This window comes from Somniosus microcephalus, chromosome 4 (assembly GCF_052327205.1).
Source record: "Somniosus microcephalus isolate GS21.2 chromosome 4, FLI_Smic_1.0, whole genome shotgun sequence".
Lineage (NCBI taxonomy): Eukaryota > Metazoa > Chordata > Chondrichthyes > Squaliformes > Somniosidae > Somniosus > Somniosus microcephalus.
In genome coordinates, this window is record NC_140990.1 from 325,454,823 (window position 1) to 325,471,745 (window position 16,923).

The 16,923-nt window shown below is 45.1% G+C and overlaps 1 protein-coding gene across 1 annotated transcript in view; it reads left to right on the forward strand.

The window, feature by feature from the left end:
- The window catches only part of LOC147120676 (contactin-associated protein-like 5), a 665,277-nt gene that overhangs the window by 154,537 nt on the left and 493,817 nt on the right, over positions 1 to 16,923 (forward strand). Inside the window, exons 6-9 of the mRNA XM_085986858.1 lie at positions 2,157 to 2,306; positions 3,387 to 3,558; positions 5,164 to 5,270; positions 7,378 to 7,497. Of these exons, the coding sequence (XP_085842984.1) occupies positions 2,157 to 2,306; positions 3,387 to 3,558; positions 5,164 to 5,270; positions 7,378 to 7,497 (549 nt within the window). The remainder of the gene's footprint in view (positions 1 to 2,156; positions 2,307 to 3,386; positions 3,559 to 5,163; positions 5,271 to 7,377; positions 7,498 to 16,923) is intronic.

Sequence of the window (16,923 nt, forward strand, 5' to 3'; positions counted from 1 at the left end):
GTAGGAGGCCGGGGACAGAGGGGCGGGCAGGCGGCCGCCGAAAAAGCGGCCGGCCGCACCTCCACCTTAACTCGCCCCACTACCGGCACAGGTAGGCCCCTGTGTACCGGTCGCTGTTTGCGGCCGGCGCGGAGGAGGTGGCAGCGACCAAATATGGCCAGCGGGGCGCTGCGCACACCGATGACGTCATCGGTGGCGGCGCAGCGCTACAGGCTAATGCCGCCATTAGCGCCCCGCTAAATATCGCGGTAGGTTTGGACAGTGGCGCTAAAGCCCTCTTTGGGCGCAAACTGGTGGCGCAGGCCACTGAATTTCTAGGCCTGTGTGTTTAAATGGGTAGATTGGGTTCCTATGTCTTGCCCTCCGGGACTGAATACTCGTCATCATTCATCCTGGAAGCAGGCGAGGCATCACACAAGTGATGCAGCCTAGATTATGGGCTTAAGTCTCTGGAGTGGGACTTGAACCCAAAAAACGTTTGACGTAGAGTTGAGAGAGATACCACTGAGCCACAGTGCATACCGTGGCACTGGTGGGTCGCTAGCATCAGTGGAACTGGACCACATCATCAGTTAGAAGAGGAAAAAAATCGGGCCAGAAATTCGGGTCGGAGGCTTCCCGCGGGTGCAAGCCTCCGACCTGCACTTACCTAGCGCGCCGGCCGTTGTGCTGTGGGCCCGCATGGGATTCCGATCCTGGGCCTGCTCCAACTGCCGGCGCACAGTGCTTGCGTATCCCAGGGGCGCAGTTAGTTCGAAGCGTCCCCTGGGATACGCAAGCATTGCGCGCCGGCAGTTGGAGCAGGCCCAGAATTGGAATTTAAAAAACTTTAAATTTATAGTTATTTTAAAAATGTGATGTTTTTTTAAAATTTATTTGAAGTTTTAGTTATGTTTTGGGGCTGAATTGTACTCATAGATTTGACAGGAAGGCCTGTCAAATCTATGACTACAATTCAGAGGCACAGACTATGCAACATCTCCTGCAATGTCCATCATTAGAGGAACCCTGCACTGTTGCAGATCTTGCCGAATCCAACAACAAGGCGCAAAAATGTGTCCAGTTCTGGCTGGGCTATGTATAGACTGTCCATGGACACGATAAGAAGAAGAAGCCCCAAAACATACCTAAAACTTCAAATAAATTTTTTTTTAAATCACATTTTTGAAATATCTATAAATTACATAAAATAACTATTTTAAACAATAATTTAAATTTAAAAAAATATTAATTACAATTTCTAATGGGGCTAAAAATAAACTTACCTTTAAATTATTTAAAAATGATAAACCTGTGGAATAAATGTTTTAATTTTACTTAATTCACCACTTACCTTGTTAAAAGCAGGCCTTGCGACTGCTCTTTACAAGCGTAGCTCCTGGAAACTTACCCTCCCGGAGAAACCTGCAAAAAAAACAGAAGTTCCAGGCGTACGCGCTGCCTCTCCGGCGCACGCGTTCGACCTGTGAACCCCTTTTTCCTTTAAGGGAACGGAAGTTCCGGTTTCCCGCGCATGCGCAGTGCATGCACGAAACCGGCACTTTCGTTGGGCCTACGCGTGAGTACCCAGCGCGTACTCACCCGTGGGGACTCAAATTTCTGGCCCTTCAAGGTTTATACCATCAGTACAACAAACAGCTAACAAGGGATGTTAAAAATCCGATTCTCAATTATTGGCACCTGTGGGAGACAAACAACCCTTCTTGCAGCCAATGATGATTGTTCTTTGGCAGCACCGTATCAATTGAAGGTGTGTAGCCATTCATAGAATTAATGAATTTTATAGCACAGAAGGAGGCCATTTGGCCCATCGTGCCTGTGCCGGCTCTTTGAAAGAGCGATCCAGTTAGTCCCACCACCCCCTGCTCTTTCCCCGTCATCCTGCAACTTTTTTACCTTTTCAAGTATTTATCTAATTCTGGTTTTGAAAGTTACTGTTGAATCTTGCTTCCACCGCCCTTTCAAGCAGTGCGTCCCAGGTCATAACTCGCTGCATTAAAAAAAAACAATGCCTCTCATCTCTCCTCTGGTTCTTCTGCCAATTATCTTAAATCTGTGCAGTTCGTAAATAGTTCTGACACCGCCATCCCCCGTCAAGAAACCAGATGGGCTTCCTTTAATGAGACTCATTGACCTCCGTGTTTTTGCTGTCACAGGCTTCAATCTGAATGATGGACAGTGGCACGCCGTCCATTTGAGCACCAAACGCAATCGTGTCAGCGTCAAGTTGAACGGCAAAGCTGCCTCGACTGCTCACTCGGCCGCGCAGACGCAGATGTACTCAGGAAGCAGCTATTATTTTGGAGGTGGGTCCCGTTCATTTGCCTAACGGACCTTTTCAGCGAGCAGCCGGCCCACCGTGATATTGTAACGTGTCACCCAGCTCTGATGTTGCTTCCAGTCATATGTTCAGTGATGTACCCTATAGAGTTGGTCAGAACAATGAATTAGAACATGTTACTATCTTGATGTAGGTTTGCCAACTCTGGTTCGGTGTAATCCTGGAGATTTCTGCACATGACCTGTGGCTGCCAATCGGCCCGCCCCCCAGGCTCCCATTGGTCACCAGACACGCCCTTCCTGGTGACGCAACGCCTTCCCATGGCCAACTGGAAAGTGACCAGAGTCTTTGTTACCCGATTGGATGATGCTTGGCCATCAGCCAAACAGCCTATTTTTTCCCAACGATTTTTTTCCGCTGTGATTTTTCTCATAATCTTTAATTCCTAGAGACTCCAGGATAGTCCATGAGGGTTGGCAACGTCCCTCTCTTGACAGCGAAGGTTACAACTTAGAACATAAGAAACAGGAGCAGGAGTAGGCCATACGGCCCCTCGAGCCTGCTCCGCCATTCAATAAGATCGTGGCTGATCTTTTACTTCAACTCCACTTTCCCGCACTATCCCCATATCCCTTGATTCCCTTAGAGTCCAAAAATCTATCGATCTCTGTCTTGAATATACTCAATGACCGAGCCTCCACAGCCCTCTGGGGTAGAGAATTCTAAAGTTTCACCACCCGCTGAGTGAAGAAATTTCTCCTCAACTCAGTCCTAAATGGCCGACCCCTTACCCTGAGACTATGACCCCTAGTTCTAGACTCTCCAGCCAAGGGGGAAACAGCCTCTCAGCATCGATCTGTCAAGCCCTCTTAGAATTGTGTACGCTTCAATGAGATCACCTCTCATTCTTCTAAACTCCAGAGAATATAGGCCCGTTCCATTCAATCTCTTCAGGGAGAGAGAACATTTTTATTTTCATATAGACTCATCATTGCTTCAACATTCCAATGTAAATGTGTATCTTTTCAGTTTGATGTTCAATTAATGTCACACTCAGCTGTTGCCTTCTTATTTTAAGCACTTCTGTATATGCTGTGTTTCAAAGGCTGCCCTGCAAGTGTCATTGAGGCTGGATGTTCAAACACCGTTGGTCCCTTTCAAGGCTGCATGCGGCTTTTCTCGATAGACAACCAGCCAGCCAATCTCATACTGGTGCAACAAGGCTTGCAAGGCAACTTCAGCGACTTACAAATAGACTTGTGTGGCATCATGGACAGGTAATCATATTTCCTATTTTATAGTCTATAATTATGTTAAAATGTTATTATTTAAAATTTGAATGCAAACCTAATACAAAAGCAGTTCAGTCCCTCAAGGATTATGCTGTCACTTTCCCTGCTATGTATCAAAAACATAAGTTAGGAATTTTTCACTTTTATTGAATTTTTAAAAAAATGTCAGTTTTTCTCTCCTATGATTTAATTTTGTTTCTCCACACATGCACACACAGTCTGTCAGCCCCAGACTGAAGTCAATTCTGAGATGAGCGCAGATGTAGAATCGCACAGCGCAGAAAGAGGCCATTCGGCCCTTCGTGCCTGTGTCGGCCATTTGAAAGACCTATTCAATTCGTCCCAGTCCCCTTGCTCTTTTCCAAAAGCATAGAAAGAAAGATCGCTTAATGCAAAGGACGTTTGCTGACTATTAGGGAAAGGCAAGGAAGCAAGCGGACTGCTTCTGATTCCAAAATGGATGGACCAAGTGGGATATTTCAACGTGGACCTGAATGAGCTGGAAAGGTGATTAATATAAGATACTGAACAGAAATTTTCACTTGTTTTTCAGGCAGCTACGGAGCAGAAAATGGAATAAAATAGGTGGTAATGCACACCACTTAAAATGCCGGTCTGACGTGTCCTTAAAAAGTCCCCAGAAAGAAATCTACAGTCCCCTTTAAGCCCCCTAGGAACCCGCTCGGCTTCATTTAAAGTGAGATTAAGTGGGCACGGCTTACTTCTCCAACTTATTGTCCCCAACTTTCATTCCAAACCTCATGCCCCAAATAATTACCATCACCATATAAGGGAAGCAGCGCCTCAATTTCAAAATTCTCATCCTTGTTTTCAAGTCCCTCCATGGCCTCGCCCCTCCCCATCTCTGTAATCGCCCACAACCCCCCCCCCCACTGCGATATCTACGCTCCTCTAATTCTGCCCTCTTGAGCATCCCTGATTATAATCGCTCCACCATTGGTGGCCGTGCCTTCTGTTGCCTGGGCCCTAAGCTCTGAAATTCCCTGCCTAAACCTCTCCGCCTCGCTACCTCTCTCTCCTCCTTTAAGATGCTCCTTAAAACCGACCTCTTTGACCAAGCTTTTGATCACCTGCCCTAATTTATCCTTATGTGGCTCGGTGTCAAATTTTTTGTCTTAAAATACTCCTGTGCAGCGCCTTGGGATGTTTTACTATGTTAAAGGCGCTATATAAATACAAGTTGTTGCTGTTGTAGTAAGGTATCAATGGTATAAATGGTGCTGCTATTCATGTCTCAAAATATTTACTTGAACCCTCAACCTTCTGACTCAGAGACAAGAGTGCGACCACTGAGCCACAGCTGACACCGGGAGCTGTCCCGAGTAAGCTTTTAACAATGCTTAGTAGGGTAAGCAATGTGCCTGGTACAAGAATGCTTCCGACTCCACCCTGATGACATTAAGCATATCAACCCCACTGTGGTCTGTTTGAATGAGGCTACCAATTTAATGTCAATTATTGATGAATTATAAGCAATTTATTCTGTGGGCCCACCTACTGGGATCTGGGTTTAATCTATCGTGTAAAGAAAGCATTTCATATCAGAATGTTTTTGTTTTTGTGCGATAGGTGTTTACCAAATTACTGTGAGCACGGTGGAGAATGCTCTCAGTCCTGGAGTACCTTTCACTGTGACTGCACAGGGACTGGCTACACCGGAGCCACCTGCCATAACTGTGAGTAACATTGAACTAACTGCGTTACATAGTCACATCAATGCTGATAATTGTACTATTGATGGAGGGGTGGGAGGCGGGTGGCGGGGCTGGGTTTTAATAGTTAGGTTTTACAGTGGAGGTCTGGGACAAATGTTGTACACCCAGCCACCTGCCTGAGGATGGTAGCAAAATACTGCGGATGCTGGAAATCCGAAATAACAACAGAAAACGCTGGAAAAACTCAGCAGGCCAGGGCAGCGTCCGTGGAGAGAGAAACAGAGTTAACGTTTCAGGTCGATGACCTTTCGTCAGAACTGGAAAAAAGCAGGAAATGGAAAGCAGGTTTAGGGGCTGGGAAAAGTGGGAGGGGATGAAAGAACAAAAGGGAAGGTCAGTGATAGGATAGAAAGCAGGAGAGATTGAGAGACATTGAGAGACATTATGAGATATTCAAGGCGAGAGGAGGTGGTAATGGGAGAGGTTAAGGAATAAAGGATGGCTCTAGATGAAGTGTGAATTGCACTGGCAGAATGAAGGACAGCTACCATGTGGGAGAGATGGTGTGGAGATGCCGGAGTTGGACTGGGGTGGACAAATGTAAGAAGTCACACAACACCAGGTTATAGTCCAACAGCTTTATTTGATATCACAAGCTTTCGGAGCACTGCTGACTAACCTGTTTGGACACCATTTACACCTTTGATTGCTGTGATTATCTCTCTGCTGAGGTGTGATAAATGGCAGTTAGAAAGATTACCTGTAATCATCTGGCATTATTCTCTGACTATATACGCTGTGTCTTTATGCATCTCTCCACTTCACCTGACGAAGGAGCAGCGCTCCGAAAGCTTGTGATATCAAATAAAACTGTTGGACTATAACCTGGTGTTGTGTGACTTCTTACATGTGGGAGAGAAGAAAGGAAAAGGGCCAAACAAAGAGTGTGGATAAAAAAAAGAAGAAAATATATATATGTGATGGGGCCGAGGTTATGATCTGAAATTGTTGAACTCTGTGTTGAGTCCAGAGGGCTGTAAAGTGCCTAATCGAAAGATGAGGTGCTGTTCCTCGAGCTTACGCTGAGCTTCCGTGGAACAATGCAAGAGGCCGAGGGTGGTGAGGTCTGAGTGGGAGTGGAGCCCACCCATGGAGTGGGGGACCCCGAGCTCCCGGTGGCCTGTCACTTTAATTCTCCGCTCCATTCCCACTCAGACTTCTGGAGTCAGATCGCTTACTTAACATTCAAAATGGATGTCGCATTAAAGATCCAAGCAAGTGTAATAATGTCGTGAGTGAGAGGGCAAGAAATTTCAGCACTTGTGATCTTTCTGTGGAAGTTTTTGAACTTACGCAGTCAGAATATTCTGTTAATGTTAGCTTGGGCAAGCTGACGACACTAAAAGGAGTCCTTTGCCCTTTTTAGCAGGTGGAATACAAGCAGGCTAATGCCAAAGTCTGCTCTGACTCTCCCAAGTCATCCCACTTGAATTAGCAGCAAAGAACTCGCACATACCTAGAGCACCTTTAACGGTTATAATGGCTCCTATTTAAAATTATACACTTTGACAAGAACAAATTCAATGACAAAGAGAAAAGTTTGCTTTCTCTCAGATTATTGATTGGGTTTCCGCTACGCACTAAAGCATGCCATGTAAATCCTTAATTGAAATTTAACATTTTTTCACCCGTGGGTGAAATTTAACATTTTTTCACCCATGGGGCAACCCCCTCCCGCCCCCACCCTCCCGTGCTACATTTATAGTCACATCAATAATCCGAAAGTGACATTTTCACATGAAACGTGCACTATTGCTAAAAAAAAACTGTGAAAGTAAATGAGCTCTCCTGAATCACCTGAGTAAGCAGGAATAGAACGTCTCATGAATTTAAAGCTTGTGGGTCTCTTTTTTGTTTTTGCTGTGACTTCCAGATTCTGTGACCTTATTCCCAGGTGATTTTGTTGTTCATCCCATCACCATTTGTTTGCGCTAATGCATTTTCCACTGCTGTCGTCATAAGTATTCTCACCATCAAACTTCTCGAGATTGCTTTTATCCCCTAATCGCAGCTGACATTATGGTATTGTACTGATACTGAAATTTTTTTTATATATATATATATATAGCCAGGTATAAGCAGTCCTGTGAGACGTACAAACACACAGGGAATACATCCGGCTTCTTCTCCATTGATCCTGATGGCAGTGGCCCACAGGGACCTTTGCTTGTCTACTGTAACATGACAGGTGAGATTGTCCTTTTTAAGTTTCTAAGATTGTTCATTTACATTTTGCCGACAAAGCAGAAATGACAGTAAACACAATTATAGCATGAATCCATAAAATACATTAGGACAAAATGACTTGGAAATGTATCGTTCAAATACAAGAAGAGGCAGTAACTGAAACAATTATTAACAAGATACGACCCTTGCCAAATTAGATATTGATTAATTCTCCAGCTATCCACATTTGTTATACTGAAAGTGATAATTCAGTCATATTGTGGGTTCATGCAATTAGCTTGCACTAATTTCTTTCCCTTGTGGTTTTTAATGGGCAGGTCCATTTCCTAAAATATCCTGCTCCAAGAACTCCTCTAGTCACCTGCTATATTGCCCTTCATGGTATGAATGCACTGAAATAGCTACGAGATCTGCGACAGAGTGGAATATTTTTGTTTCTCTTTTTTTTCTCCATTCTTTATTTTAGTTTTTGGTAAAACTACGAAGAGGAAAGATGACTCATTTGGTAACTGCTCCCTTCCCAGTATCAGCTGTGGCTCAGTTGCCTCTGAGTCAGAAGGTTGTGGGTTCAAACCCCACTCCAGAGACTTGGCAACACAATCTAGACTAACACTCCAGTGCAGTGCTGAGCGGGTGCAGCATTGTCGTAAAAGATCCCATGGCAGTATTCGAAGAACAGGGTCGTTCTCCCAATGTGCTGCAAACATTTATCCCTCAACCAAAAGATAAAACAGTATACCTGGTCATTACCTCATTGCTGTTTGCGGGGCCTTGTTGTGTGTAAATTGGCCGCCGTGTTTCCTAAGTCATAATTGTGACTACACTTCAAAAAGTACTTAATTGGCTGCAAAGCACTTTGGGACTTCCTGAGGTTGTGAAAGGTACTTTATAAATGCAAGTCTTTCTTTCCTTCTTTCTTTCTTTCCGTCTTTCTTTCTTTCATTATTTCTCAGAAAGAGCAGGAAGATCCCAGGTTCAATCCCCAGTCTGAGTTAGCTAACATCACTGGGGATGCTGCACGGGAACTACAATTGGCCTCAACGACCTTGGTCTAGGGAGGGGAAATAACACCTCATGTTCCTGCTCCTGCTCATTATCCAGTGACCTCCGCGAGAAAGTGCACATGTGTAGACAGCGAGCATTGACAGCACCAGGCTGCGCTCTGATGCAACTCTATCATATAGCTTGCTGTCACTGTCTGAGTTCGCACATAAAAGATGGGCACTTAGGCGAGGTACCAGAGAGGATCTGGCACCCATGAAACTGCACCCCAGGACGATAGTGTAAAATGGGCGATATCGAATTGGCCGCCTATTATGCACCAGGCCCTATTTTCCCTTTCATGGACTTCATTGTAAAAGTCTTTCATATAGACTGGGCAAACTAAATTTGCCATAATAGTGCAGAGGAAGAGTTCATGGAATTCATTCAAGATGGTTTTCTAGATCAGTATGTTGAGGAACCAATTAGGGAACAGGCTATTTTAGATCTGGTATTGTGCAATGAGAAAGGGTTAATTAATAACCTTATAGCAAGGGGCCTTTAGGGAAGAGTGACCATAATATGATACAATTTTATATTGAGTTTGTAAGTGATTTAGTTAAATCCGAAACTGGGGTCTTAAATCTAAACATAGCAAACTACGTAGGCATGAGGGGCGAGTTGGCCAAGGTAGAAACATAGAAACTAGGAGCAGGAGTAGGCCATTCGGCCCTTTGAGCCTGCTCCGCCATTCAACGAGATCATGGCTGATCATCCAAACCCTAGCACCCGGTCCCTACACCGACAGCCATCCCACCCAAGCCCTATCCCCGTAACCCCATAACCCCACGTATTTAATCCCCCCCTAACACTAAGGGCCAATTTTTATCATGGCCAATCAACCTAACCCGCACATCTTTGGACTGTGGGAGGAAACCGGAGCACCCGGAGAAAACCCACGCAAACACGGGGAGAATGTGCAAACTCCACACAGACAGTCACCCGAGGCCGGATTTGAACCCGGGTCCCTGGCGCTGTGAGGCAACAGTGCTAACCACTATGCCACCGTGCTGCCACGGTGGTAGATTGGGAAACTACATTAAAAGGTGTGATGGTAGACAAGCAATGGCTAGCATTTAAAGCATTAATACATAATTTACAGCAAATTCCTTTAAAGCACAAAAACCCCACAGGAAAAGTGGTCCAACCATGGCTAACAAGAGAAGTTAAAGATAATATCAGATCAAAGGAAAAGACTTATAATGTTGCCAAAAAGAGTAAAAAGCTTGAGGATCAGGAGGATTTTAGAATTCAGCAAAGGAGGACCAAGAAATTGATAAAGAAAGGGAAAATAGAATATGAGAGTAAATTAGCGAGACATAAAAACAGATGTAAAAGCTTCTATAGGTATGTAAAATGGAAAAGATTAGCAAAAGTAAATGTGAGTCCCTTACAGGCTGAGACAGGAGAAATTATAATGGGGGATAAGGAAATGGCAGAAAAATTAAACAAATACTTGTGTCCGGAAGAAGATGAAAAAAACTTCCCGGAAATAGTGGGGAACCAAGAATGAGGAACTGAAAAAAATTAGTATGAGTAAAAAAATAGTACCGGAGAAATGAATGAGACTGAAAGCCAATAAAGCCCCTGGACTTGATGGCCTACATACTAGGATTTTAAAAGAGGTGGCTATAGAGATAGTGGATGCATTGGTTGTCATCTTCCAAAATTCCATAGATTCTGGAAAGGTTCCCATAGATTGGAAGGTAGCAAATGTAACCCCACTATTTAAGAAAGGAGGGAGAGAGAAAATGGGGAACTACAGACCAGTTAGACTGACATCAGTAGTAGGGAAAATGCTAGAATCTATTATTAAGGATGTGGTAACAGGGCACTTAGAAAATAATAATAGGATTGGGCAGAGTCAGCACGGATTTATGAAAGGGAAATCATGTTTGACAAACCTGTTAGAGGTTTTTGAGGAGGATGCAAAATGCTGCAAGGGGATATAGACAGGTTAAGTGAGTGGGCAAGAACATGGCAAATGGAATATACTGTGAAGTTATCCACTTTGGTAGGAAAAATAGAAAATCAGAGTTTTTTAAATGGTGAGAGATTGGAAAATGTTGGTATTCAAAGGGACCTGGGTGTCCTTGTACACAAATCACTGAACATTAATATGCAGGTACAGCAAGGAATTAGGAAAGCAAATGGTATGTTGGCCATTATTACAAAAAGGTTTGAGTATAAGAGTAAAGACGTCTTACTGCAATTATATAGGGCCTTGGTGAGACCACAACTGGGGTTTTGTGCACAGTTTTGGTCTCCTTACCTAAGGAAGGATATACTTGCCATAGAGGGAGTGCAATGAAAGGTCACCAGACGGTTCCTGGGATTGGGGAATTGTCCTATGATGAGAGATTGAGTAGACTAGGCCTATATTCTCTAGCGTTTAGAAAAATGAGAGGTGATCTCATTGAAACATACAAAATTCTTACAGGACTTGACAGGGTAGATGCAGGAAGGATGTTTCCCCTGGCTGGGGAGTCTAGAACCAGGGGTCACAGTCTCAGATTAAGGGGTCAGCCATTTAGGACGAAGATGAGGAGACATTTCTTCACTCGGAGGGTGGTGAATTTTTGGAATTCTCTACCCCACAGGGCTGTGTATGCTCAGTCATTGAGTATATTCAAGACAGAGATCGATAGATTTTTGAATATTAAGGGAATCAAGGGATATGGGGATAGTGCAGGAAAGTGGAGTTGAGGTAGAAGATCAGCCATGATCTTATTGAATGGCGGAGCAGGCTCGAAGGGCCGAATGGCCTACTCCTACTCCTATTTCTTATGTTCTTATGTTCTTACCATCAGGCATGGTCTATAATGGGCAACTAGAATCATAGAATCATAGAATGGTTACAGCACAGAAGGAGGCCATTCGGCCCATCGAGCCCGTACCGACACTCTGCAAGAGCACTTCAGCTAGTCCCACTCCCCCGCCCTTACCCCGTAGCCCTGCAAATTTTTTTCCTTCAGGTACTTATCCAATTCCTTTTTGAAAGCCACAATTGAGTCTGCCTCCACCACACTTTCAGGCAGGGCATTCCAGATCCTAACCACTCGCTGCCTAAGAACATTTTTCCTCATGTCGCCTTTGGTTCTTTTGCCAATCACCTTAAATCTGTGTCCTCTGGTTCTCGACCCTTCTGCCAACGGGAACAGTTTCACTCTATCTACTCTGTCCAGACCCCTCATGATTTTGAACACCTCTATCAAATCTCCTCTCAACCATCTCTGCTCTAAGGAGAACAACCTCAGCCTCTCTAGTCTATCTATGTAACTGAAGTAACTAATTCGACAGGTCAGCATTGCAGCATGTGTGGAAGGAGGTGGAAGCAAGTTTGAGGCTGCAGCTGGCCGGTACCATCACAGCATGTACTAGCAAGATTGTGCATGTTAGCGGCAGGCATCCTTACAGCATATGGCACAGCACTGTATCAGACTCCATGAAGACAGGTCCCCGTGTTTGCTTGCAAATCGGTATGCCAATGATTGAAGATATGGTTGGCCAGCATCTTGGCAGACGTGGTCAATCAGCATATATGCTGTCTGCTGATCACTCTAGTGTGAAGTACGACATAATGTGTTGGCTGCCTTTGAATAGTCATCCAGGCTTATGGTTAGTCAATTATTCACAAGTTTTAATTGTGCCATTGTCGGCTGTCAAGAACTCCCCGGGAATTAGAGCCTCCGCATGCTCTAAGCCTTTGCCAAAGGAACTCTAAATCCATTCATCCTGTGCTCGCTGATGTACATTGGCTCCAAGTCCAGCATTGCCTCAAATTTAAAATGTTCATCCTTGCGTTCAAATCCCTCCATGGCCTTTCCCTCTCAATCCCTGTAACCTCCTCAAGCCCTACAACCATCCGAGAGCTCTGCGTTCCCTCATTTATGGCCTCTTGTACATCCTTGATTTTCTTTGTCCCTCCATTGGTGGCCGTGCTTTCAGCTGTCTGGGCCCGAATATCTGGAATTTCCTCCCTAAATCTCTCAGCCTCTCTCTCTCTCTTTCCTCCGTTAAGATGCTCCTTAAAACCTACCTCTTTGACCAAGCTTTTGGTCACCTGTCCTAATATCTCCTTTTTTGGCTTGGTGTCAAATTTTTGTCTGATAACGCTCCTGTGAAGCACCTTGGATATTTTTCTTCAAGTTGTTGCTGCCAAAGAAAGGTATGTGCCCCTCTGCCCTTAGCTGTGGGTGTGTAGGGACCAGCAGGTGGGCAAGCACATCTCTGATGCTCCCAGACCTGCCTGGCATCCCTTCATTGGTCATAGAGTCATAGAGTCATAGAGTTATACAGCACAGAAAGAGGCCCTTCGGCCCATCGTGTCTGCGCCGTCCATCAAGCCCTGTCCAATCTAATCCCATTTTCCAGCAATTGGTCCATAGCCTTGTATGCAATGGCATTTCAAGTGCTCATCCAAATGCTTCTTGAATGTTGTGAGGGTTCCTGCCTCTACCACCCTTTCAGGCAGTGAGTTCCAGACTCCAACCACCCTCTGGGTGAAAAAGTTCCTCCTCAAATCCCCTCTAAACCTCCTGCCCCTTACCTTGAATCTATGCCCCCTTGTTATTGACCCCCCCTACTAAGGGGAAAAGTTTCTCTTTATCTACCCTATCTATGCCCCTCATCATTTTGTACACCTCAATCAGGTCCCCCCTCAGCCTTCTTTGCTCCAAGGAAAACAACCCCAGCCTGTTCAGTCTTTCTTCATAGCTGAAGTGCTCCATCCCAGGTAACATCCTGGTGAATCTTCTCTGCACCCCCTCCAAAGCAATCACATCCTTCCTATAGTGAGGCGACCAGAACTGCACACAGTACTCCAGCTGTGGCCTTACCAGCGTTTTGTACAGCTCCATCATAACCTCCCTGCTCCATCATAACCTCATAGCTCAAAGATTGGGAGAAGCACATGCAGAAACCCATTGGTGGCACAAATCATTCTTCTGGGGGAAAAAAAGTAGTAGAGCAATTATCTCATCCACATGATAAGGTTTCAATCTCTTCTGTGTTTTTTGGGTAGGAGCAAGCAACGGGTGGGTGCCCCTCCACAACAAGGAAGAACCTCTGCACAGATCCATCCAAGGGCCCTGCAATAGGCTTCAGCCAGCTCCAAGAGTTGTGTTGCAAAGGTCGGAGAGCGGGTTTCCTGCCTGACCTCATGGCTTAGCGGCACTGCATAACACGATGGGCTTAAAGAAAGGATTTGCATTTTAAAGAAAGACTTGCATTCATACAGCGCATTTAACGACCTCAGGACATCTCAAAGCGCTTTACAGCCAATGAAGTACTTTTGAAGTATAGTCACTGTTGTAATGTAGGAAATGCGGCAGCCAATTTGCACACAGCAATCACTTAATAACAGCAATGAGATAATGACCAGATCATCTGCTTTTTTTTAATGATGTTGGTTGAGGGATAAATATTGGCCTGGACACTGGGGAAAGCTCTCCAGCTCTTCTTCAAAATAGTGCCATGGGATCACTTACGAACGCCTGAGAGGGCAGACGGTGGCCTCGGTTTAACGTCTTGTCCGAAAAATGGCACCTCCGACAGTGCAGTGCTTCCTCGCTCCCTGGAGTGACAGCCTGGATTTAGTAGTGCTCAATTCTCTGGAGTGGGACTTGAACCCACAAGCTTTTGATCTCAGAGGCGAGAGAGTTACCAGCTGAGCCACGGCCGAAAGTGAGGAGGATAGGGGAGAAAAATACAATGAAATTTGGGGGCAGGAGAATAAAAAAACACTTTGCAGCCAGCAAACTCTGTATCAGGTTTAAGTCATGGGAGAACGCCATTGTACGTGTCTGCATGAGAATACTGGACAGATATTTGCTATAGAATGAACACATACGTGTCAAGAAAAGTAATTGCACAACACAATTACCATACTGCACCTTCCCTCACCAACAAAAAACAAATCAAGGGGCGGTGATTAGACTCTTGCTTGTTGGAGATAGTCATTGCCCGGCATTTGTGTGACGTGAATAGTACTCGCCACTTATCAGCCCACGCCTGAATGCCATCCAGCTCTTGCTGCATTCAGGCATGGACTGCTTCATTATCTGAAGAGTTGTGAATGGAACTAAACTCTATGCAATTATCAGCGAACATCCCCATTTCTGACCTTATGTTGGAGGGAAGGTCATTGATGAAGCAGCTGAAGATGGTTGGGCCTAGGACACTGCCCTGAGGAACTCCTGCAGCGATGTCCTGGGGCTGTGATGATTGACCTCCAACCACCACAACCATCTTCCTTTGTGCTAGGTATGCCTCCAGCCAGTGGAGAATTTTCCCTCTGATTCGCATTGACTTAAATTTTACTAGAGCTCCTTGATGCCATACTCGGTCAAATGCTGCACTCGGGGCTGATAGAGATTGCACCCTCTCATATGGACAGGCATTAATATAAAGAAAGAAAGACTTGCATTTCTATAGCGCCTTTAACAACCACCAGACGTCCCAAAGCGTGAATTGCCCACATTGAACTTGAATCATATATTTCGTCTTGAAGAATCCGTCTTTTGGATGAGACGTTAAACCGAGTCCCCATCCGCTCTCTCAGGTGGCACTATTTCGAAGAAGAGCAGGGGAGTTAGCCCGGTGTCCTGCCCAATAGTTATCCCCTCAACCAACATCACTAAAAAAAACAGATAATCTGGCCATTATCATATTGTTGTTTGTGGGAGCTTGCTGTGCGTCAATTGGCTGTCGCATTTCCTACATTACAACAGTGACTCCACTTCAAAAAGTACTTTGTTGACTGTAAAGCGCTTTGGGACATCTGGTGGTTGTTAAAGGCGCTATAGAAATGCAAGTCTTTCTTTCTTTATATTAATGCCTGTCCATATGAGAGAGTGCAATCTCTATCAGCTCCGAGTGCAGCATTTGACCGAGTGTGGCATCAAGGAGCTCCAGTAAAATTTAAGTCAATGGGAATCAGAGGGAAAATTCTCCACTGGCTGGAGTCGTGCCTAGCACAAAGGAAGATGGTTGTGGTTGTTGGAGGTCAATCATCACAGCCCCAGGACATCGCTTCAGGAGTTCCTCAGAGCAGTGTCCTAGTCCCAACCATCTTCAGCTGCTTCATCAATGATCTTCCCTCCATCATAAGGTCAGAAATGGGGATGTTCGCTGATGATCGCATAGAGTTTAGTTCCATTCGCATGTTCCATGCCTGAATGCAACAAGACCTGGATAGCATTCAGGCTTGGGCTGATAAGTGGCAGGTAACATTCACACCACACAAATATCAGGCAATGACTATCTCCAACAAGCGAGAGTCTAATCACCTCCCCTTGACATTCAACGGCATTACCATCGCTGAATCCCCCACTATCAACATCCTGGGGGTTACCATTGATCAGAAACTGAACTGGACCAGCCATATAAATAATATGGCTACAAGAGCAGGCCAGAGGCTGGGAATTCTGTGGTGAGTGTCTCACCTCCTGACTCCCCAAAGCCTTTCCACCATCTATAAGGCACATGTCAGGAGTGTGATGGAATACTCTCCACTTGCCTGGATGAGTGCAGCTCCAACAACATTCAAGAAGCTCGACACCATCCAGGACAAAGCAGCCTGCTTGATTGACACCCCATCCACCACCTTAAACATTCACTCCCTCCACCACCGGTGTACCGTGGCTGCAGTGTGTATCATCTACAAGATGCACTGCAGCAACTTGCAAAGGCTTCTTCGGCAGCACCTTCCAAACTCACGACCTCTACCCACTAGAAGGACAAGAGCAGCAGGTGCATGGGAACACCATCACCTGCAAGTTCCCCTCCAAGTCACACACCATCCTGACTTGGAAATATATCGCCGATCTGTCATCGTCGCTGGGTCAAAATCCTGGAACGAACTCCCTAACAGCACTGTGGGAGTACCTTCACCATAAGGACTGCACGTGTTCAAGAAGGCAGCTCACCACCACCTTCTCAAGGGAAATTAGGGATGGGCAATAAATGCTGGCCTTGCCAGTGACGCCCACACCCTAGGAACAAATATTTAACAAAAAGACCCACATTATGTATCACAAAGGGGCCACCATGGGATAACTGACTCTCTGTATTTTGGTCTTACATTAATGGGTCAGCAAAATCCTCAGCCTGGGACTGAGGACACCTGTGAGATAAATTACATAAATTGTAAACAAAGCACTGGGGTTCATTTCTAGAGGAATAGAATTCTAAAGCAGCAAAGTTATGTTAAACTTATACACAGTAGAACCTTCGTTAGACCACATTTAGTGGTAATGTGCTCAGTCCCGGTCTCCATATTACAAAAAGGATATGAAGGCACTGAACAAGGTGTTAAAAAAGATTTCCAAGGATGATACCAGAACTGAGAGGTTATAACTAGGAAAGACTGAACAGGCTGGGGCTC